The 24,124-nt window shown below is 37.7% G+C and overlaps 1 protein-coding gene across 5 annotated transcripts in view; it reads right to left on the reverse strand.

Annotated features, from left to right (window-relative positions):
- The window catches only part of VRK2 (VRK serine/threonine kinase 2), a 152,936-nt gene that overhangs the window by 123,190 nt on the left and 5,622 nt on the right, over positions 1-24,124 (reverse strand). For all 5 annotated transcript variants that reach the window (XR_006355071.1, XR_006355072.1, XM_043989831.1 and 2 more), the window contains exons 3-5: positions 3,730-3,788; positions 3,131-3,200; positions 173-260 (exon numbers count right to left, since the gene is read on the reverse strand). Coding sequence is in view for 3 of the 5 variants with exons in the window: in XM_043989831.1 (XP_043845766.1) it covers positions 173-260; positions 3,131-3,200; positions 3,730-3,788 (217 nt within the window). In the remaining 2 variants the exon portion in view is untranslated. The remainder of the gene's footprint in view (positions 1-172; positions 261-3,130; positions 3,201-3,729; positions 3,789-24,124) is intronic.

Raw genomic sequence — 24,124 nt, forward strand, 5'->3', positions numbered from 1 at the left:
GTTTATTTCTCAGTAGATATACAGTAAAACCGTCCAGTCTCTCTTTTTCTGACCCTCAAAACACGGACTGCTTTCAGTTAAGATGATGGCTGCTTGGGCTAAAGATGCAATCTGGGGCCATGGAAAATGACTCAGTGACAAGCAGGTAACATCTGGGTTGATTCCATTTTACCTTTTTCCATTGTGTTCAGCCAAACCTGACCCCCAGAACTGAGGAATTCCTAAAAATTCAAGTTGTTTGTGTGCCATCCATCTTTTGACTGCAAAGAGATAAAATGAAGAGTTAGCATCGTTTTTTGTTTATTTGTTTTGGTTTTTTTTGTGGGGCAATGGGGGTTAAGTGACTTGCCCAGGGTCACACAACTAGTAAGTGTCAAGTGTCTGAGGCAGGATTTGAACTCAGGTACTCCTGAATCCAAGGCCAGTGCTTTATCCACTGTGCCACCTAGCTGCCCCCTAGTTAGCATCATTTTTCAAGCCATTTCATGTTTCACGTACAAAAATTTTCTGACAATTATCTAGCTAAACTACAGAATTTTCCTGAAAACCATGAAGCTATAGAAAAACAACAAATTAAATAATAACTGGAAACTATTTTTTAAAAAAAGAAAAATTAATTTTATTTGTGATTGCCACAGCCAAAAGATCCAGTGCCTGGTAGCCAACCTGTTGGTGAAGAACCTTTTTGTACATAGATAGGAGGGTCCTCAGACAGGAGATACAGTTGGTTCCAGGACTATTTGAAGTGCTTCCAGCTTTCGCTGGTGGGACTTTCAAGAAGCCAGGGTCACCTCAGCACCACAGAGAAGCACTGAGGCAAGAACTTCTGTAAATAGGTTTTAGTAAGACAAAATTTGGCATTTAAGTGATGAATTCCACGCAAACAAAACAATTCATACACATACTTAGCCCCCCCAAATACATTTATATCTTCTAAGCGTACTTCTCTTCTGCACTTGAAAAAGGCACTGGCATCTTCTTATCCACTAGCTATCATCCTAGTCATATGACAGAACTAACAGCCACCATTTGCTCATGTAGAGGTAAGTTGCAAAACCGTCACAAGAAGGAAAAAACGTCCTCCATGGGCTATGTAGAGAGCAAAAATATCTGTCTCCCTTCTCTTAAAGGGAATGTTTTCCTTCCTCACAAGCTCCAAAAGGCAAGCTATTGACCCCTCTGAACCCCAAAGTATAAAACTCAGATTGGATAATTACTTGGAAATGAAGGTTACACTCAAACTAGTTAAGATTCCAGTTTTTTTCCTCCCATGTGAATTCAGTCTGGTCAAATTTCCTTAAGCTACATGATGCCAGGGAACCACCCAGTTTGATTTAATTTTTCATTTTTTTTAAACCAATTTGAGGTTTTTGTCCAATGTACCTGTCACACTTGCCTTACTTTTAACTCATGAGGTAGCACTACTGATATAAAATTAATTGTAACTGATTTAAATATCTGAGAAGAGGGGTTGTGGATTGTGGGAAGTAGGAATTGATCCTTATTTACAAAACTATCAATTTTTCTGAACATATATCAAGAAAATTTACTTTGTGATGTCTATCATGTCAACCTCTTTAATATCTTCCTTATCCTCCCCCAACTCAGATCTATCGCCATATGCTGCTGGTGAAAGAAAGTATTTTGGCCTTGCAAAGTCAATCATATCAATTTGATATTCAAAACCCTACAATTTTATCTTCATTTAGATCAGGAAGGGACCTTAGAAGTCATTAAGTCTTACAGTATTAGAAAATCAGTATCAGTCAATAAACATTTATATTAAGCACCTACTATATGCCAGGTACTAGATCATAGATTTAGAGCAGGAAGGGACTTCAAATGCCATCTAGTCCAACTCCTTCATTTAACAGATGGAAGAAACTGAGCCCCAGGAAGGTTAAGTAACTCAATCAGAGTCACACAGGTAGAAAGTGTCAGAAGTCAAATTTGAAACCACGTCCTCTGATTCCAGATGGGAAAACTTAGGTCCAGAGAATTGTAATGATGAATTAACCTTTTAATCACTATCAAGTTTAAGCTTATTGTTTCACAAACTTCTGAAAACCTTTAGATTCCTCCCCTGAAGTGTGCGCTTGGGTGCTCGCTCTCTCTCTCTCTCTCTCTCTCTCTCTTAAACTCCCATTTCCTGGCTTACCTCAAAACAGCTCAAATCCTTCAAAAATCCCTGCAAGAGGCCTCTTCTTCCCCCACCCTCCACCCAGAACTTTCCATTTACATTGTACTTATCTGGAATGTACATAGTCAGTGGCTGGTCTTTACCATTTGAAAATGAGCTCTTTCAGAATAGGGCCTGTATTTTTGCCTTTTATATTCCCAGTGCCTAAGGAATATTTGTTAACTGAATGACTGACCTCATTGCACATCTCATTTCTAAGTTCAGCAAATTCAATGTCACAAATAAACTCCTGTGACCCAGATTGCAAGTAATAGATAAATATTAGGGCAAAACCCAAAGTATATAAAGGTTACGTGCAAAGTCACACAAATAGTTAACAGCCAGAGGCAAAATCCAAACCTAGGCTACACTGGATCCAAACCCAACATTCTATTTTCTGCAAAAGACTCCCTACTAGGGGGCAGCTAGGTGGCGCAGTGGATAGAGCACCGGCCCTGGAGTCAGGAGGACCTGAGTTCAAATATGGCCTCAGATACTTAACACTAGCTGTGTGACCCTGGGCAAGTCACTTAACTCCAACTGCCTCACAAAGAAAAAAAAAAGAAAGAAAAAAATGACTCCCTTCTTTCCTACCTACTCCTATGCCCTACTTTTCAAGACTGTCTTGTGAGACAACTAATAAGTCCATCATTCTAATTACTTACTAACATGCATACTATAGCTGGACCAGACTCAGCAACCTATTATTTAAGTAAAGTAGGGGGAACATCTCTGATTTTAAATATATATTCCATTAATTGTACCACGGAAAGAAATGAGTGGCCTCCAACTTCTGCCTATTACATATGATATAATACAATAGTGTTATCCTGGGATAAAATCTCCTCTTGAGAAGACTCTTTCAAAAGCACAGACGATATACCCAAATATCAAATACTCACTTGAGCAAGCACTTATGTACAAGTGGCTTACTGGGCTAGTGTTACTTACTATAGTCTTGCTTTGCAGCTCTCTGGTAAAATTTCAGTTCTGAAAAGAGCGGACCATTTTCTTGATATTCCTATAAAGAAACATGGCAAATATGATGGTCTCTAAATTTTTTAAATTAAAGAATGATTAATGTTATTAGGAGAAAAATAATTCCCCAAATGGGATTTAATATTTCAACTGTTCAGAAATTCCCATTATATACTGCAGCACTTGAACTGGTAATGCATTTTCCATAAAACACTGACCTCCAGACACATTTTTACTACAAATCTCTAAGAATCAAATTAACCAGAAGGCCACTGGAAGAATCTTGCTTCAACATTGGATATACTGTAGTTTCTATTCCTATACAGACAAACCTAAAAGCATATTCTTTTTGTAGTAGGCACTTAGAAAACTCTTATCTGACAATAATGGTGATGATGGGTACAATGTAATGAAAGACAAAATATAGTCAATAACAAGTAATCCAAAAAGATATTCCGGATTCTCTACAAAATAGTTTATCAAAAGCAAACAATGATAGGACCAAAATGTTATTCTTTGTGAAACAGAACTACAGAAAAAGGCATTTAAAATAAGTTAAATATAATCCTTACCACTTTTATAACATGAAGGGCATCTTCATCTCGTATTGGTTTATTAATATACGGAGACGCTACAAAATCACAGTAAAAAAAGTTATTAAAATTGGAATAAACATATGGAAAAAACAATGTTATTAACCACTCATTGGAGGAGCATAACTTCTCTCTGTTGTTGTTCAATCATTTTTTAGTCATGTCTGACTCTTCATAACCCTCATTGGGGTTTTCTTGGCAAAGATACTGGAGTGAATTGCCATTTCCTTCTGCAGTTCATTTTTACAGAAGAGGAAACTGAAGCAGGCAAACAGGGTTAAGTGACTTAACCAGGGTCACACAGCTAGAAAGATGAATATTCCTGACTTCAAGCCCAGCACTCTATCTACTGTACCACCTAGCTGCCCTATACCCTCTCTACTTATTACATTAAATCCACTAAATAATTTCCTGAAAGACCTTCAGATTCTGCCAATGCAAAGTGTGGTAATTCAGATGTGGCAAGTGTGTGACTCTGATGAAAAATTTTGGAATTCTTTCTTCTGTACATTTCTGAGGTCTCTTAAAATCAATGGTGTCTTCAAACCAAAAGATTAAGGGTAACAAAATTAAATATCCCTTCAACGTTCCATTCCACCAATTCAATTCTTATGATTTTGCAGAATCACAAGAATGGAAGGGACCTTGGACACCATCTTGCCTAACCCACTCCTAGACAAAGATCCTCTCTACAATGTAGCTAAATAGTGATCCTCCAGTCTTTACTGGAAGACTTCTAGGAAGGGGAAGCCCACTGGCTTCCAAGCTAGCCATTCAGCAAATTTTTCCTTCTATCAATTATAAATGTCTCTTTGTTACTCCTACTCAATGCTCTTAGTGGTAACCCTTGGAGCCAAGGAAAACAAGTTTATCAACCTCCATTTATTCAAAAGGTTAAAGTAAATGAATGTTACTAATGGGCATGTATTTTTGCAACATAATTGAGAGGTACTAAAATTTTCCTTTTTTTCAAAAATTACTAATCCCCTCCATATGTTTTATTCCTATTACAAAATAAAGGAATAAAATTATATTTCTCCAAAAACATCCTATGTCTCAACTTCTATATCTCAAAACTGTTATTCTCCCCATATTAATCCAAATTAGAGGGGGTATTACTTTTTTCAAAATAACTCTTACTGTAACATGTCTATTGGGTAAGAGATTAGAATATAAACAAATAATGAATTTTTAAGGAAAAATAAAACTTTAGATTACTGTGAAATATGATTGTGAAGCATCTAATCATGCCCTTCCTCTGTCGTGTTCTGTTTTTTAAAATCTGTAGGCTCCTTCCATGCTGGCTGGGAACCTGCCCAGATCTCCCCCATTCTTAAATAAAAAACAGAAACAAACAAAAAGCCTTCCTTTGACCCTCCTGACTTATTAAACTACTGTCTTTTTTCCCTTCACAATCAAACTCTAAACAGAATTACCTATACTTGCTGCCTCCACAGCCTCACCTCCCACTCTGCTCTATCCCTTGGCATCTGACTTTCAACCTGACCACTTGACCTTTCTCTCCATGGTTGCTAACGATCTCTTACCTAAAAAGTCCACTGGTCTTTTCTAAATCCCCATTTTACTTGACCTTTGAAGCTTCTGATGTTAATAACCATCCCTTCCCCTTAGACACTCTCTACTCCTCTTGACCTCCATAATACCGCTTGCTGTTGTTTCTTCAACCTCTCCAATCATTTCTTATCGCTGGGCTTCCTCTCACTAAGTGTGGGCTCTATCCTTGGCTCTCTCTCTTCACTCTCCCTTGATGAATATCAAATCTATATATCTAGTCCTAATTCCCCTCATAAATCATAATGCAGCATTATCAATTACTTGCTGAACATTTCCAACCAAGCTATACCATATGCATCTCAAAACTCCAACTGGGTAAAACAGAATGTTATATTGTCCATCCCTCATCCAAATTTCCCTATTTGTAGTGACAGAACCACCATTTTTCCAGTTCAACATGAGAATCATAAATGACTCTGCCTTACCCTCCCACAGCCAATCAGCTTTCAGGCAGCTAGGTGGTATGGTGGACAAAATGCTGAGCGTGGAGGAAAATTTGATTCCAAATATGGCCTTAGAAACTTATTAGCTGTGTGACTCTGGCCAAATCACTTAACCTCTTTTTGCCTCATTTTCCTCAGTTGCAAAATGAAGATAATAGCAGTACCCACCTCACAGGGCTATTGTAATGTTCAACTGATATAATATTTGTAAAATTCTTAGTACAGTACCTGGTATATAGTAGGTGCTATATAAATGCATATTCCCTTTCCCTCACTTCTATCTCCACAGCATCTCTTAAATTTATCTCCTTCTCTCTACTAAGCCACTCTCTACCCTGGTTCAGGTCCTTCTCACCAGGAGCTTCCTAACTGAACTCCCTGTTTCTAATTCCACCTCAACACCCAAAACCATTTTTCACATAGCTGCCAAATGTATATTCCTAATCTGAGCATATCATCCCATTCAAAAATCTTCAGTAGCTTCCTATGGCCTGTAGGATAAACTAAGATACATAATCCTCTAAGATTTAAATACTAAATGACTTCCACCTTTCCAGTCCCCTTCCCACACAAGCTGATATTCTAATCAACTTGGCCCACTAACTATTCTCAGTATAGATCAGTACATCTCTTGCCTCCACACCTTTGCCTAAGAAGTCCCTCTTGTTTAACAAGTCCTCCTGTCTCATCTCTGTCTCAAAGGACCAATAGCTTTCTCCAAAGCATGCCTCCAGTACCTTCTTCATGAGGCTTATCATTCTTCTGTGAAAAAGATCTTTCTGATCAAAACTAAAAGGTCCAGACTTTATGTTCATCATTGTCCCCAACCAAACTCCCAGTTATTAATGAAGTCTTCTCACGGATCCCCCATATCCAATTAATCACCAAATCCTATCAGCATTTCCATGATAGTGTCTCTTCCTTTCCATTCCCATTATCCAAGTTAAGACTCATGCAATCCAACACCTGGATTTTTCCCAGAGCCTCCTTGGTCTCCCTGCTAATTATATTGACTTCCAATCCATCCTTGAACACTAGAGCCATATACTAATCTTGTTAAAACATACTTCAACCATGTCTCTTTCCTCAAAAAAATCTTTAAATGGCTTTTCATTTCTCACTTTGGCATTCAAGGATTTCCATAGTCTTATCCCCAACTTTCACCTCCAACATTATCTCTCACTATTACCTAACAAGAACCTTAGCCATATATATTTGTATCTCTAACCCTTCTCCCTAACCCCTGCAGAGTATAAATTCCAGCAAGGGAGGGAATGACTTTTCCAAACTCTGTATTGCTCCCAATACCTAGCACAGTGCTCAGAATATAACAGGCACGTAAATGTCTGGGTTTCAGTTTGAGGGGTTTGAGGGGTTTGAGGGGTTTGGGTTTTTTCTCTTAATATTATGCTTCATCTAGTTCAGTCTAGTCATTCTCTCTTGAAGATAATTTGCTTATTCCCCTCATCTCAACTATTCTCTTCCATCCTATCCAAAGTGCAAACATTCTTCAAGGCCCAAACTGTGTCCTACTTTCTCCATGAAATTTTCCTCAACCAAGGTCTCTGCCCTCTCATACATAACTCCTACGGTATTCTGTCTGTAACATTCATCAGGTACCACCATATATTATTACTTAACATTAGAGTTTGGTATATCATCAATGAATAAATACTTACTATATGTCAGATGCTGTGCTAAGTAGCCAGCTCTCAAAGCATTTACATTCTAATTAAGATGACAACAGAAAAGACTATAAAAGACACTTACAAAATAAATAAGGTAATCTTAGAGAAGAAAGGGTTAACCACTGAGAGAACCAGGAAAGAGAAGGGAAACTTGAGCTTGGTTTTGAAAGAAGTCAGGCATTCTAAGAGCTGGAGGTGAGGAAGAAGGGCCTTCCAGGCATGAGACATATAGCTGGTGCAAAGACATGGAGATAGTGTTGTACCTGAGAAATAGTAAGTCAGTATGGATGAACCTTACAGTATATAAAGAAGAGTAAAGTATAGTACAAGAACACTAAAAAAAGTAGAAAGGAGACAGACTATGAAGAGACTTAAATGTCAAACAGAGCAGTTTGTATTTGATGGCACAGGAAACATTACTGGAATTTATTGAGTGAGCATAGGTTGGGTGAGATCTATACATGTTTGTATGTATGCATATAATTATATTGTGGGTGGGTATGTATATATGTGTGTGTATATATAAGTATGTACTGTATATGTATGCATATAAATATCTTGTGTATTTATATGTATATGCGGGCAGCTAAGTAGCACAGTGGATAGAGTACCAAGCCTGGAGTCAGGAAGATCTGACTTCAAATCTGGACTCAAGACACTGTGTGACTCTGGGAAAATCACTTAAACCAGTTTGCCTCTGTTTCCTCGTCTGTAAAATAACATAGAGAAGAAAATGGCAAAACATTCCAGTATCTTTGCTAAGAAAACCCAAAATGGGGTCACCAAGAGTCAGACAGGATTGAAACAAACAACAAATATCTGTGTATACGAGTGTGTATATATATATATATATATATATATATATATATATATGAAAATAATCTACATAAAGCTGACAAATAATGCATGGAAGTTGATGTAATCACTGAAAGACTATAAAGAGAAATGGGGAGAAATCCCAGGGATAAGGCGAAAGTTAGTGGGTGTGATATGAATGAAGATCTAGCAAAAGAGACTGAGAAGTAATCCAACAAGTAGGGGGAGAACCAGCAGAGGATAGCATTATGAAAACCTCTGAAGGAGAAAGTGGTTAACAGTGTCAAAAAAGACAAAAGAGGTGAAAAAGGACAAGGACAGAGGAAAGGTCATTCCTGGAGAGGGCATTTTCAGATGAATGATAAGACCCAAAGCCAGACTGGAAATGGTGTTAGAAAAGGGCAGAGAGGTGAGGAAATGGAAGCACCATGGGCAGTCTGCTTTTTCAATTAGTCTAAAGGCCTGGAAACTTCAGCAATAGCTAATGGGCAAAGCAGAATCTAGCAAGGTTGTTTTTTATTTAAAGGATGGGAAGACTTGGGGGGTGCTTGAAGGCAGCAATGAAGGAGTCAAGAAGATCAGAGAGGTAGTAAGGATAGGAATAATGAAAATCTGCAGGGGAAGACAAGAGGGGATGGGATCAAGGGTTCACACAGAGGTATGCGCCTTGGCAAGGACAGGGGCCATATTCAACAGAGACTGGAGTAACACACCACTTTGCATCTGCAGCTGTGCCTGGTTTTATGCCCCTCCCAGGATAAATTCATCACTTCTAATTTTATCACCATGCTGCTACCCCAAGTCTTGAAACCACCTCCCTCAGTCTCTTCTCTCCTTTGATTAGAAGGCTGGAGGGTGGAGAGTATTCAACTCCTCCCAAAGCCTTCCTTTACATAATGCTAGACTGGATTTCCAGTTCAGTCCACTCTCCAACTGCAGCTCTGTCTTGGTTTCAACTCCATGAAACAAGATACCCCCGGAATCCCCTTTTCCCCCCTTTTCCAGCTTCCTTTTTGTTATCTTTCCCCCTTAGATTATAAGCTCCTTGAGGGCAGAAGCTGTCTTTTTCTTATTTGTATTTCCAATGCTTATTAGCACAATTAGCCTACTGGCACAGAGTAGATGCTTAATAAATATGAATTGTATTGTCAGGAATGATATCTAGAATGATAAAAGGAAGCTCTTGAAAAATGTCGGAAACTTTATGATAAAGGATGAGGCAAGGTCTTCAGATGAGAAGCAAAAGGAGGAATTTTGTGAGAGGCTTTAGTAGAAAAGAGAAGGTTTAGGGGGGGGGGGCCGTTAGGTGGCGCAATGGATAAAAAAAAGCACCAGCTCTGGATTCAGGAGGACCTGAGTTCAAATTCGGCCTCAGACACTTGATACTAGCTGTGTGATCCTGGACAAGTCACTTAACACCTGCTGCCCCACCAAAAAAACAAAAAAAGTTAATGTGGTAAGTGGGTTAAAGAGTCAATTAGGAGGGGGCAGCTAGATGGCGCAGTGGTTAAAGCACCAGCCCTGGAGTCAGGAGTACCTGACTCCAGCCTCAGACACTTGACACTTACTAGCTGTGTGACCATGGGCAAGTCACTTAACCCCCATTGCCTAAAAAAAAAAAAAAAAGAGTTAATTAGGGAAGAATAAAAATATTGCCTAGCTGTAGTGAAGACCCAGAGGAGATAAGATGACAAAGTTGTAGAAGATGCAGTTAGTACAGCTCCATGATTTCTCCCAGCTCTGTTCAGTGGCACCTAAGAAAAAGTAAAGGGAGCAGATGTTCTCACCTGCTTCACTACATCTATGGAAAAGACACTGTCATATAATGAAGAGAAAGATAGCCAAAGAACCAAGATCTGGATTCAAGTCCCACTCCTGACACAATGTTAAGTATAACTCTGGACAAGACACTGAACCACCTCTCAGTCCTCTGGGCAGCTCTTGGACTATAAAGTTCAAGGAAGGTGCCAATCTGTATTGGCAGAGGATGTTCCTCATCAGAAGGTCCCATCCTTATCCTTATTCCTAACTGGACTGAACTGTTGGAGGACTGGGGCCCTATATTAAAATTCTCCCATAGCACCTAGCAATTAAAATTTTTCTTATTCTATAAAATAAAAATAATTTCTTGATTTAATCACAGCTAACTTATTAATAGTACCATTGTAAAGGAAATTGTAGCTCAGAGAATTTAAGTAACAAGCCCAAGGCAACACAGCTTAAGTCTGCTGAACTGCTGAACAGTTTAAAATAGTGTCTAATATTTTTTTTAGATGTAAAAAATAAATCTTTCAATTTTTTCCCCAAATACTCATAACACAATAATACCATTGGGGGTTGTCCTAGTAGTCCCAATAACAATTTCTATTCTCTCCACATTAAATACCCTGACTGGTAACAATTGCTACCCAGATATTCACTTTTCTTTTTCAAAAGTATTCAACAGATTTCTTCTTAAGCACCTCAAACTTGGTGCTAGGCAGCTTAGCATAATAGGTAAAGTATCCAAACATAAGAAGCGTTCATCAGAATATACAACCTTAATTCTTGAATTTCCCCACCCTGCATCTTTCTCTCAATCTATTAAAATCTTGCCATGTGAGACTATTTTACTAGCAAGACTGTGACACTTTTAACTTAAATAGAAAAGGATTTGGCTTTAATACTTACAAACAAAAAACAATGTCATGAGGACCCAAGGATATACAGATGCCCAGTGTGACTTATTTAGGCCAAAATAAACCTTCTGCTTTACAAAATTCACCAGCTTTCAAAATTCAAATTAGTCATATTTGGCTCATGTTCCCTTTCACAACTATAAATTGTGCAAAGATGCAGGCATGGTCCAGGAGTAAAGGAAGTACATGCAGACATGTCTCACTTTGAACAAATTTCATAGGCGTAAAATGATAAATTAGGAAGTGATTCCTTTACAAAAGGATGCAGCACAGCAATTCCTTTACATAGCAAACTCCAACATTTGAATTAAAACCAGTCATTTGATAAACATTTGAGAAATGCAAATTGTTATAAACACACCTGTTATATAAAATAAGGCACACCTGCACACCAAATGCCAAAAGTAGGAAACACACTATTCTTTACTTTTAAATATATTCTTTAAATAATCTTAAAATAGATCTATTTTTTTCTGTACACAAACTAGAAAAATTCCAATGATTTAAAATACCTGTAACAGACTTCCCTATGTCTAAAACTGGATTATATATATAGGCCATGTCATCATGATAAAATCAAAACTTATATTTACATAGTCCTTCTAAGGGATGTTGAGCGTGTTGTTAATTAAATATTGCATCTTACATCTGGGTGCACACCTTCATCCTCTGGGGAAAACTGAAGGACTGTAAGTTCCTAGGGGGCAGGAACTATCTTTTGCCTTTCTTTGTATTCCCAGCACTGAGCACAGTGCCTGCCACATACATAGTAAGCACTTAATATATGCTTACTTACTAATATGGATGAACATCTGAGAGTGCATGCAGCTCTGTGAAGTATGCAAAAAGAAAAAGGTAACCCGGTACCCATGATACCATTCTGAACAAGGTAAAGGAGACAGAATAAGCAAATTGTGGAAAATCCCAATCACTGTCTTCTACCAGCTCTAATGATGCAGCTTTACACACCCTATTCCCTGAAGACCATTAGACTGGGGATCAGAAAATCTAGCTTCTAGGCCCAGTTTTGCTTCTTACAAAACTGGGGAAAGTACTTAAACACTCAGTCTCAGTGCTCTGGTCTGTAAAACCAGCATGATGTAGGAATGCCATAGCTTGCTTATCTCAGAGGTTTATTATAAGATTTAAAATGGGTTAACAAGCAAAAGTGTTTAGCAAATCTTAAAGTGCTATATAAATGTTCCAGTGGTGGTAGTGGTGGTGTGAATCATGCAAATAAAAGATACTGGTTTTACTTCATGTAATAAACACAGTACAGTATAGCTGATGGAGAGAGGAACTTCGAACCAGAAATACCTGGGTCTAATTCCTACCTCTGATACATATTGGTTGAGTGATCCAAGTCAAGTAAGTCATGAGGTCAAGTTAAATTTAGAGTTAAATGGAATAAATGGAATAATATAAAATACATGGGGCAGATAGGTGGCACAGTGTGTAAAGCACTGGCCCTGGATTCAGGAGGACCTGAGTTCAAATCCAGCCTTGACGCTTAACACTTACTAGCTGCGTAAGCCTGGGCAATTCACTTACCCCTCATTGCCCCACGCAAAAAAACTAAAAAACAAAAAACAAAACCCTACAACCCACAAAAATAAATAAATAAATAACCAAACCAATCAATCAATCAATATGTGATAGAAAGATAGATGATAGATAAATGAATAGAGTAAGTAAGTACATAATTGGTTCAATTTGCAATGTACTACCTTGAAGATACTCCAGTTGTAGGACTAGTATTTGTGGGCCAGTTAGCAAAATCATAAACATTATGGGCTTTTAAAAAATTGAATATGTTCAGTGTATCTTTTGTTAAGTCTATGAATCTTGTAACACCAAGGTTTCAGATAAACATTTTATGTGACCCAATGGACAATAGAGTGATAGGCGTTAAGTGCAATCAGGCTACAGTATATTACCAATGATGATTTGCATATGGGATGTGGTGGAAGAGATATCATCAAGGGTATATATGACTAGAAAAGGCAGAGTGATGAGGGGAGGGTTAGTGATATAACAGAAATGAAGGGATTGTGAGCACTGGTACCCACAAAACATTAGGATAGACAGACAGACAGATAGATACAGATATAGACAGTTATCCTTTCCACATCACAGGGGTTAGGGGCATGTCACCAGCAAGGTCTGGAAAATGCACATAAATGCATGTTTATGGCGCTCCCTTCATACCAGAGAAGTCTTAATTTTTTCTTTTTCTTTTATGGTGTGTTTACAATACCTTATTGTAAAATTTGGGTTAAATATTTTCTTGTGTTGCCTGCTGCCCTTCATGTCATCTGTGGCTTCCACAAAACTCCCAAAAGATTGCCATTTAATTTCTTATGCTGACCCACAACATATCAAAACCTCTATGGGTAAAATCATGATGTGGAAGGGTTAATTGTATATGGCTTTCTTCTCTATACATACGTGTGTGTGTGTGTGTGTACATACATATCTTCTCTTTGGAGGACTTATGGAGAGCCATGGAAAAGAGGCACACAGATGAAAGGGGACAGGTAGGTTGAGGGTGTCAGCAATGCCCACATTCATGAGATACAGCACTTTTCCAACCTTAACATGTTATTATTTTGCTGAAGAATTCACATAGTTCACCCGATTTTCCTACCATGACATCAACTCCCTTTGCATTGACATGACCAATTAAAAGAGACATCATGGTGGAGCAGAAAGAGTACTATCTATGGAGTTAAAGGGTTAGGGTTAAAATTCCATATTTGACTCATTACCTACGTGATGTTGGGCAAGTCATTTATGCTCCCTGCTCTTCAGTTTCATCATCTGTAAAATCAGGAGGTTGAATTAGAGGGCCCTGGAGTTCCTTCCACCTCTAGATCTGTGATCTCATGAAATGTTTGTTTGACCCAAGAGCCTCTCCAAAGCTTAACTGTTCTAAATATAATCTTTTATTTCTAAAACTCATTCATGGGACCTATGATAAGTTCAAACAACTCAGTAGAGATATCTTGAAAGTGATGTGAAAGTTTTTGGAAATCAAGTACAAAGTATGTTTTCAAAGACAGACAAATGATTGCTTTAGTTTCCTGGCTCCATATCTTGTACCTGAAGCAAACCCTCTGTACAAGAACATATTCTCCTCTGAGTTTCAACTATTGTACAAATAATGAATTTTATGGCTCTTTAAATGACCTACTTTTCTTGAAGCTACCTCTTTAAGTCATCATGCAATAAAAGAGAGTGGGCAAAAGTACTTTCAGCATTTCAGGACCAATATCTATTCCTTTATGTTACTCTTTTTAAAAATGTATCACAGCAATTGAAAAAGAGGCTCTTCTGGCCCTCCCAACTACATGGGCTATCACAAGATTCAAGGCAAACAAACTTGCCTAATAGAGGTGTTTTTCAACCACAATAAGAATCTATGTAACTTTCATGCTCTTCCTATCAGGAGCTTATGTTGGTAGGCCATCCTTTCACAGTTTTTCACAGAAATATTGTTTGATTCAGGACATAATTTTCAATTTTTTTCCAGGACTTGACATTACACTTATTAAAAATAACGGCTGTTCTCATACATTTTGTGACCTAAGTATTATTGAAAAAAAATCAATTAAGTTTATAAAAACTGAAAATGACAGTATTTTTAGCACCATCTAAGCTATCAATACCATCAATAATAGAGTACACTATTATTTGAGAAATGAAGGTGGGAATGGGTATGCCATTCTCCATTATTTCTTCAAGCTATTTCAATAGTCATGGTATACTCTGAGTAGAGTTGTATTTTCATACACACACAAATAATAAAGGGATGGAGTCTGATATCGTTTTTCTTGCTGCCAACACATTTGCCTAATGATAACAGAGCTCTTCTTCTGCAGAAACTGTGTTTTTCTTGACTTTTCTATCTTGTTTTCATCATCTCCTAATCAGGTTAGTGATGTCAACTTTGAGAATTCTCATTAAGTGGTACTCAACAAACCTTAAGAGGAAGCTGTAGTCTTCATCTGCCTCTCTATTGAATATGCATGTTTCCAATCTCTCCTACCTGAAATAAATTTGTGGGAAGCTATGTCTTTTCTACATACTAAGCACACAGTAGAAAAAATACCCTGCTTCTCCAGGGAATAATTAACAAAGGACACTGTGTTCCATCTTCATGATAAAATACAGATTTCCTATTAAAAGGCAAATTCAACATTTCAAAAAAGTTAAATAGGATGGCACTTAAAAAAGTAATTCCAGCTGGTTAAATTTAGGGCACAGAAAAAAAAATTTGATTCAAGAACATTCTCTGGGTCTTTCATATGATTGTGAATTGTATTAACGTTCATTTAACTTTGAGCCCTTGCCTCTCAGTATTCTGTTCTGAGAGAGTCAAACAAGTGGCAGTAGGCATGCTGGGTTCAGTAATACTGCCTCTCAGATTTAAATAATCTGTTTTACTTGGATTGCAAGTCAAATACAGTCTCATACACATTGACACATTTTCTGAGACTGATTTTGTAAGCAGTGTTGATATTTTCTTGGACTGTTTGGCCTCTTCATGTGTCAATTTGGCCTTCTTCTCCTTGTTCCCTTGCAGCTCTGGCCTCAAACTTCTTTGAAGACACTGTCCTGCTTGATGTGAAAACTCACTAGTGAGACTAATTACTAATCTGATCTCAAATACCAATGGTTATGTCCAGGAACCTTATCAGGACTGTCCCAAAACCTAAATTTAACAGAAACTCGGATATAGAGAGAGTCCAAGAAGTTGTTTTCTCTGCACTGCTGTGTTTTGGTACCTGGAAAGACTGACATCTGCATGTATTTCCCATATGTTTAGATCACTTCTTTTCACAAAAAAAAACCATCCTTCCAAATAGCCACAATTCTCATGGAAGATGTCTCAGTCAGATGCCATTCAAGGGAATTGGTTCATTTTAAGAGAAAATGTTATCTATTCTTAATATACTCTCTACCCTTCCTTTTAAACCATGTTCTTTTCCAATGTTTTAGAATGTACTGGATTAGGGAGTCAGGAAGACCTGAGTTCCAGTTCTGTCTCAGTCATTTATAAGGTTTGTGATCGTGAGCAAATCACTTAACATTTCTCAGCCATAAGATAGGATAATAAGAGCCCCTCCTTCACAGTGGTGATGTGATGATCCAATTTGATATCCTATTTATAGAGCTTTTCCAACCTGAACATGTTGTATTAAATGATAGCTACTATTATTAGCAATGTTTTGACAAGATACCTTTCCTCTACTTACAATGTCCACAGGCAAATGTATACTGCTTCATTTTTTTAAAAAGTCAAGAACAAATGAGAAGTAAAACAAACTCTCTTTCTTCTCTCCTCCCACCTAAAACATTATTTTAAAATTTTCCCTCCCCATTTTTCCTTTGGTACAATAACTACTTGTATGCTTACAATTCTTTTTTTCCATTGTAGACCAGTTCAGAGTTAATTTTATATGTTCTAGTACATAATCTGTTAACATTTTCCTTTGAAGGCCTAGCTGAAAACATTCCATCCTAAAAAGTGTCCCAAGTTTAACCAGCATCCTCATTTTATTACTATTCACATCATTATTAACAGCATCTATTGTTAATAATAGCATTTATGTTTTGCATTAAAGTTGCAAAACAAATGTTCTCTCATTTGAGCCTCACAACAACCCTGTAAGGCAAGTGCTATGATTATCCCCATTTTGCAAATGAGGAAACTGAGGTTCAAAGAAGGTAAGTGATTTGCCCAGGGTAACATAGCTAGGAGGTGACTGAGGTAAGATTCAAACTCTGATCTTCCAGACTCCAGGTCCAACTCTATCTACTGGCCTCCCACTATACCCACCCTGCTCATTTGGTTGCTGTAATCCTTTCTTTCAGGGACCCAATTTTCTCTACCTATGTACATTTCATAGAGGACATGTACCTCATATCACCTAGACAGAAGTAGGTACATGGCCCTAAATGCTTATCTTATATTACTATCACTCTTAGTCACTGAGGACATCTCCTAATGCACCAGTTGACTAGGCACGAGGTTTGAGATTCTTGCAAATGATGTTTCAGAGTGGGGAATGAAGGGAAGTGGAAAGAAGGCATATTACCTACCCTTCAGAAATATCCACAATAACTCGGCATAGCAGGTTGGGTTAAGGTCTGCACAGAAGCCAAAGCCAGGAATTTCATTGCCTTTGTTGGCTCATGTCACTACCTTAATTAATGTCACTTTCTCTGGTTTAATATCGGAACAAGTGACAAAAGTGCTTCTGGATGAATTGTGTTTTCCTAGGACTGTATGGCACACTCACCCGCCGCAGTCTGACAGAGGGATGTGCCAGTTTTATTTGGCAGTCATAGCGTGCCAGCTTTAGTTTTAGTAGTTTAATTTGTGGCCGTTATAGGTTTTGAATCCGGCAAAGTATGCACAATGGTCTCATGGAACCTGTTCCATACACAAAGTTTACACAGTGGAAAAGAAAAAGCAATGGCTATAAGGTGATTAGAGAGAGCTTCTCCTGGCCACAGCTGGTCTTGTATGCATTCCTAGAAATTTAAGAGCCTTTGGGGATGTGGGTAAAGTGGTCATAAGGAACAATTCCCTGATTCTTTTTTTTTTTTTTGCCTGGTTCTGCAGTGAGTGTGAGACTATCATGAGGGATATGGATATGGTGCTTAAAACTCAATTTTATGCAAAATCCATTATTCAAGAAGCAAAGTTTATATACATGACAGATATTGGAGAAACTGGTCTTCATGCAACAACTCCTGTTAAAGTCTAGTACACTCAGCCTTGGGTGATATAAAATGCAAAGAATCAGACCATGCTTTGAGCAAGGAGTGCTGAACTACTTTTATTTTGCTGCGGTTAAAAGGTTTCTCTGAATTAGTATTCTAAAGTTCTTTTCATTCAGTCTTTCTCCTCTCCTCATCTCCTTTGTGTGATTACTCAGTGAAGACTTAGGACTTCATGGGGAAGAGAGCTGATGCTGAGTTCTTCCCAACTTCTATTTGCCCTTTCAAAATTGAGGGTTCTCCACTTCAGCAGGTTGAGGATCTGGCTTCAACTGCACCTGGCTCTGCTAGAGAATAGGAATATTCATCTCGACCGAGGGCCCGCTGCTTGAGCGCTGAAGGACCTTGCAGGAGAGCATCTCTGGTTGGAAACTTCATTACAATACTTTCTCTTCCCTACAGGAAGCGGTAATTCTGATTCACCAGAGTTAGGGTTTTGCCCGACACAGCCACAGGAGCTACTGTTTGACTTTCAAAATTAATCAACCCCTAAGCTGGAGTAGAAATGGCATATCCTTTCACCTTAAGCACAAAAAGCTCTAAACAGACTGCAGCTTTAACATCCCTGGATGGGAGTTTCGGCCCCTGATACTTAAACTTGAAGCACATACTGGGTTTCTGGCATGCTTGTGCCCATACCCATCTGCTAGACTGGCACGGTGCCCACTCAGAAGGTGTGATGCCAGTTTCAATAGGGCATAGGTGCCAATCAAAGATGGGTTTGGAGGGGCAGCCTGCAGAACGCAGCAAAAGTCAGCTCTTCTGCCAGAAGATCCTCCTGTTATCATATAATGCCAATGAAGGGCCACATGCTTCATTGCATGGGATCACATTGCATCTGTAGATGCTTCTGGCCATCAATGGATGTCTTTCCACTGAATCTTTTTTGTATGCCTCCAGTATCCTTGTTTGGAACCCTTTAAAGAAAAGTTACGCCCGCCATGTTAATCAAGTGTCATCCCAATCTCTACCAAGGAAGTCTTGGAAACACTTTGAGACAGAAGCAGTCTATAGTGGTTTTTTTGCTTTTTTCCATTAAGGTTCCTTCTTTTTCATTGAAAAATCCTTTCACATGGAACACCTTATATTACTAAAGAAAGAAATGGGCAGTAGATAGAGAAGAAGAGATTGTCTTTAGAAGCAGTACTCATTGTCTGACTAAGGTTTTGGACAACCAGAAGCCATAACCAAATGTGTAATACCAATAAAAATGTGAACTCACAGGTCAATTAATGATAACAATATAAAATTAAGTGACTAGTAAAATATCTTATTTGTACCTTTTAAAATCAATGATTCTCTTGTTATTCAAGTTCTCACACACACACACACACCTCTCTTTCCTGAAAGTCTCCCATTTTCCTCCTCCTCTCTAAAGAAAAGGCTACCAATCTGAGCTCCTTGCATTTCTTCCTGGTTTTGTTTTAAATATTTTGAGGACATTTCCACAAATTAGTTTCCTTTATAATCCTATGTATTTTATTTTTTGGAAGTGAAAACAATATTCTGAGGATGAGTCCATAGGCTGCACCACACTGCCAAAGGATGATATGACACAAAGATTAGAACTTCTTATCTAAAGATATTTTAAAATAGTTCACAAGCAAAGTAACCCTCTCCTTATTTTATAGAGAATCCAGAAGTTCTAACAGTCACAAAGAATTTCCTCAGTGTTTGACTCAGAAGAGACATCATCTCAGGAAGACCAAAAATTGACTGATTCCTTATGTCCTTTCCCAAACCCTCCTAGTTCAAAAGAAGGCTTGCTACATACATACATACATACATAATTCTTCAGTTATATTTGTAGAGAGTGTCTAGTCTAATCCAGCTGGCCCAAATTACTGACTATAAGGGTCTACACAGAAAAGATCAAGTTATAATCATCAATAAATTCCCTATAAAAAAAAAATCACAAAATGCCCTCTTCAAGGCACACACAAAATAAGTAGCATGGTAGGAGGATTAGGTGACTGATCTTAGGATCAAAAAGACCTGGATTCAAGTCCTGTCTCTGATATGTAATAGCTATGTGATACTGGGAAAGTCACTTAACTTCTTCATGCCCCACATAAATTCTCTAAGACTATAATTTATGCTTGAATTAGTAAGCAATGTAGAAGGAACAGGAGACAGGAATGGGAGAGTTTTCATACCAGACATTTGCAATACCAATGAAATAACATGTCTATGCCAAAAAAAAGAAAAAAAAAACAGAATTGTGCCCTATTTCTCCATAAAATGGGCATTAGTAACACTCAATAAATATTGAAAAGTGTTTCAAAGAAAGAAGAAAAATCTACAGCTATACCCCAAAAAGATGAAAATCAGTTCAGTGAAATCTAAAAAGTTTGACAGATTTTGATCTAGAAGAGACACCTGGGAAGCTACCCATTCCAACCCTCACATTTTATGGATGAAGGAACAAAAGTCAAGAGAGGTCAAGTGATTTGCCAAAAGCCACACAAGTAGTAAGTGGTGGGTCATCTAACTTCAAATCCCATTCTTTCCACTGAACCATTCTTCTTGTGATTAACAAGTCTCTATATGAAATGAATGACATGTCATAACCCTGTCCCAAGATTTTCACTGTGGTTCCTACTGGCTATAATGTGCCATTGAGAATTTAAGTAAAGTCAAAAGTGCAATGGACTTAAAATCAAAAGATGAGCATTTTAATTTCATCTCTTTCACTTACTGTGGGACCTTGGCAAGGGTGTGATGGTAAATGTCTCTGGAAAAAAAAATGTATGCATGACACACTTTTAGATATAATCTGAACTATTAATATTTCTGCAATCCCTTTCTTAAATCGAGACAATCAACAACATCAAAAAAACAAACACACAACAAGCCCTGCTTTGTAGTGTTGGCTGATTTCTGAGACATAAATGCTCAGACTAAAAATTTAACAATTGTGTTTTGTGATCTATTACAAGTTGGTCCCTACATACTCTTGAACCTTGGACAAAGTATCATACCTCTCTAGGCCTCAATTTCCTTACCTATAAAATTAGGAAACTGGACTGAATGATATCTAAAGTCCCTCCTGGGTCAAATGCCTATCATCCTATGACAAGTAGGTATCACCTAGGCTCAATGACCATAGCTAAAACAGACTTCAACAAAAATTAGAAATTCCAAAGATAATTCTATTCTGTGTCACAAAACACATTAAAAAAGTGCCTTTTGACAAATTTGGCAAAAACTTATCCCATAATCGGTTCCTCTGATTCTTGTCAATTCTGAGATATATGCCTTTAGAGAAGATGAGTATAACATGAACTTTAATTCATAACTTTTTAGTATGTCATTATCCACACAACTATGGTAACTAAAAAAAAATCTACATGTAATATGTGATGACCTTCCATCTTGAATGGCTGTGATTTATTCAATTTGCATTTTGCAAATAGTTATGGATGTATATGACTCTCTCAATAAAATGTAGACTACCTGAGAGCAAAGATCACTTCATTTTTTTCTTTGTATCCCCAGTGCCTAGGACAATACCTAGAAAAGAGCAGGCACTTAATAAATGCTTGCTAACAAATTGAGGGCAGATAGGTAGTTCAGTGAATAGCAGGCCAGGCCTGGAGTAAATAAGACTCGTCTTCATAAGTTCAAGTCTAGCCTCAGACACTTACTAGCTATGTGACCCTGGGCAAGTCACAACCCTGCTTGCCTCAGTTTCCTCATCTATGAAATGAAATGGAGAAGGAAATGGCAAACCACTCCTGCATCTTTGTCAAGAAAACCCCAAAGGGAGTCACAAAGAGTCAAATATGACTAAAAGGCTGAACAACAATAGAAAGACCTCTGGTAGAGGTCCTGATCACTCCCCTCTTCTCCTATAAGGCCAAGAAACTATGAATCAGCATTCCATCAAAAGAATACAGCAGGGGGAAACTAGGTGGCACAGTAGATAAAGCACCGGCCCAGTATTCAGGAGGACTTGAGTTCAAATCCAGTCTCAGACATTTGACACCTACTAGCTGTGTGACCCTGGGCAAGTCACTTAACCCTCATTGCCCTGCCCCCCCCAAAAAAAAGAACACAGTAATTCCCACTAGAACCCAAGCTTCCCACTAAAAGAAAGAAATGATGAAGTTTGCTAAACTCCACAACATTCTTTGCCTTAGAGCTCTCTCTCCTCTACTAGAGTTCTATGAAACTACTTTTCTCATCTGATGCTAGGGCCACAGTAATTTTTCCCTTCCCTTAAATCATTTTTTTTCTCTCTTTCTTTCTCTCTCTTTTTTTTTCCTTTTCCCTCCCTCCTTCTCCTCCTTTATACAACATCAGAAGAACCCGGACTTTGTTCTTGTATTCAGACTATTTTTGTCCTCTCACAGCAACTTTTCCTACAAATGCTACAGGCACACTATAACTCCAAGTCGATTGTAAATATCAAAACTTCCCTGCCCCTTTGCCTTCTCTGTAAGATGCTGATTACTGAAGGGCCTTAGTTATTGATCTCCAAGGTAGAGGATGGGTGAACATGCACAATGCAAGAGAGATAGCAGCTAGTTTATTCCAAGCCTTAGGCAACAGATTCTGATGAAGTACCTGCCAAAGCAACAAATTTTGGAGAGAATCACACCTGAAAAGAATGTTATCAGGCACAAAAGTATTAAGGAAAACTTGAATTTATTGGCTGCTTCTTCATGTAGTACATCGACATAAGAGAGGACAAGAATAAAGATGAAATATAGAAACTTTATATAATTCCATATAGATTAGCTTGTACATCTTGAAAATTGCCATTCAAAACATCAGTTTGATGGATTTATTACTGATGGCTCCTCACCAAACAGTTGACTTTCTCTATAATTTATTAGCATCATTTCTGATAGAAAGTAGATATTTTGAAGGTACTGGTCTCATTAGGTACACTGAAATATCTGGCCTCTTCCCCAAACAGCTTAAACCTGTTTTGAGAGCCTTTCTAAAGTGCACACTCTCTAAAACCACTGATGTCTACTTTCTAAATCTCACCAAAGAAAACCTTGAAATGTTTCATAAAAGAAAACTTGAGTGAAGTAAGCAGAATGACTTATAGTTTATAAAGAACTTCAAAAATCTAAACACAAAGAACACCAAAACAAGGCTTAAACTCTATGTAAGTGGAATGATAAACCTTGGTCCCAGTGAACAGATAAATACACCCAGGTAGGAAAATATGTATATGAAATGCTGTGTACACTGTCAATATGTTGGCTGTCTGGTTTTACTTAACTTTTTCTTTATTATAAAAGAGGACATGTTGGCTGAGTAAATTGGGGGGGGGGTGGGGAAGAGAGGAGAAACTATATCCAGAATGACAAACTTAAAACAAAAAAAGCATCAATAACTATTTTTAAAGGGGAAATTTGTATAAACACTATTTCACAATCTAGAATAAATGAGCAATAGACCTGGAAAAGATGTAGTATTTGTGCTCAAAGTGAAAAAAAAAAAGCAGGAATCTTCTTACATTTGGCACTTCCAAAATAATAATAATTATAATTATAAATGATGCCAAATGCAATATCTGCTAAACAAATACATTCCCTTTCTTACAACAGAAATCAAACTGGGGTCTTCTAATGATAATACATACAAGAGGTATATTGAAAATGAATTTGAAATGAATACTTGCCTTGTCTCTATGTGCTCTGTATTCAAATACCTTGCTACTGTGATGCATGTATGAATCAAACATGCCAGCTAAATCCAAACAAAAACAGCTAAAGAAACCACATACACACCTCCTCATTCATGCTTTTCCTTTGGAGTTACTTATGTAATTCCCATACCAGAGAAACAGGTATAGTAAATGTTATTTACAGTTAGGTCCCAATTAGTGTGAATAATGAATCTTTCCAAATGATCGCATTATTGGAGTTCATACTGCATAAATGCACTGGGCTGGAACCAATTACCGTATTTTATATAATTACAACTTGGAATAATATAAATTTGAAAACATGACCACTTCAGAGGATTCATTATTCTCATTTATCAAGACCTAAGTGTGGTTCTGTTTTCTCTATCAAGGAGAATGGTCTTTGGACTGGAAAGGAGAGAACAAAAATGGCTAACAGTTGTTCTGCATGATGAGCTTGGAAAGAACAAGAAGAATCATAGCTACTTTTATTGAGTTCAAGTCACAAGGCCCAGATGAACTACATGCTCAGGTACTTAAGTGGGAGATGTAAGTCACTGAACAAGATCTTAGAAAGTGAAGGATACTATAGGTGCTACAGAATGGAAGAGGGCAAATGTCTGAATTTTCAGAAAAAGAAAGTTTGCACACTAGAGTCCAGTAAGCCTGTCTCTGGTTGTTCACAAAATTCTAGTTCAAGAGTTCTTAACTTTTTTTGTGTCATGGACCATTCTGGCA

This window comes from Dromiciops gliroides, chromosome 2 (genome assembly GCF_019393635.1).
Source record: "Dromiciops gliroides isolate mDroGli1 chromosome 2, mDroGli1.pri, whole genome shotgun sequence".
In the NCBI taxonomy this organism is placed as follows: domain Eukaryota; kingdom Metazoa; phylum Chordata; class Mammalia; order Microbiotheria; family Microbiotheriidae; genus Dromiciops; species Dromiciops gliroides.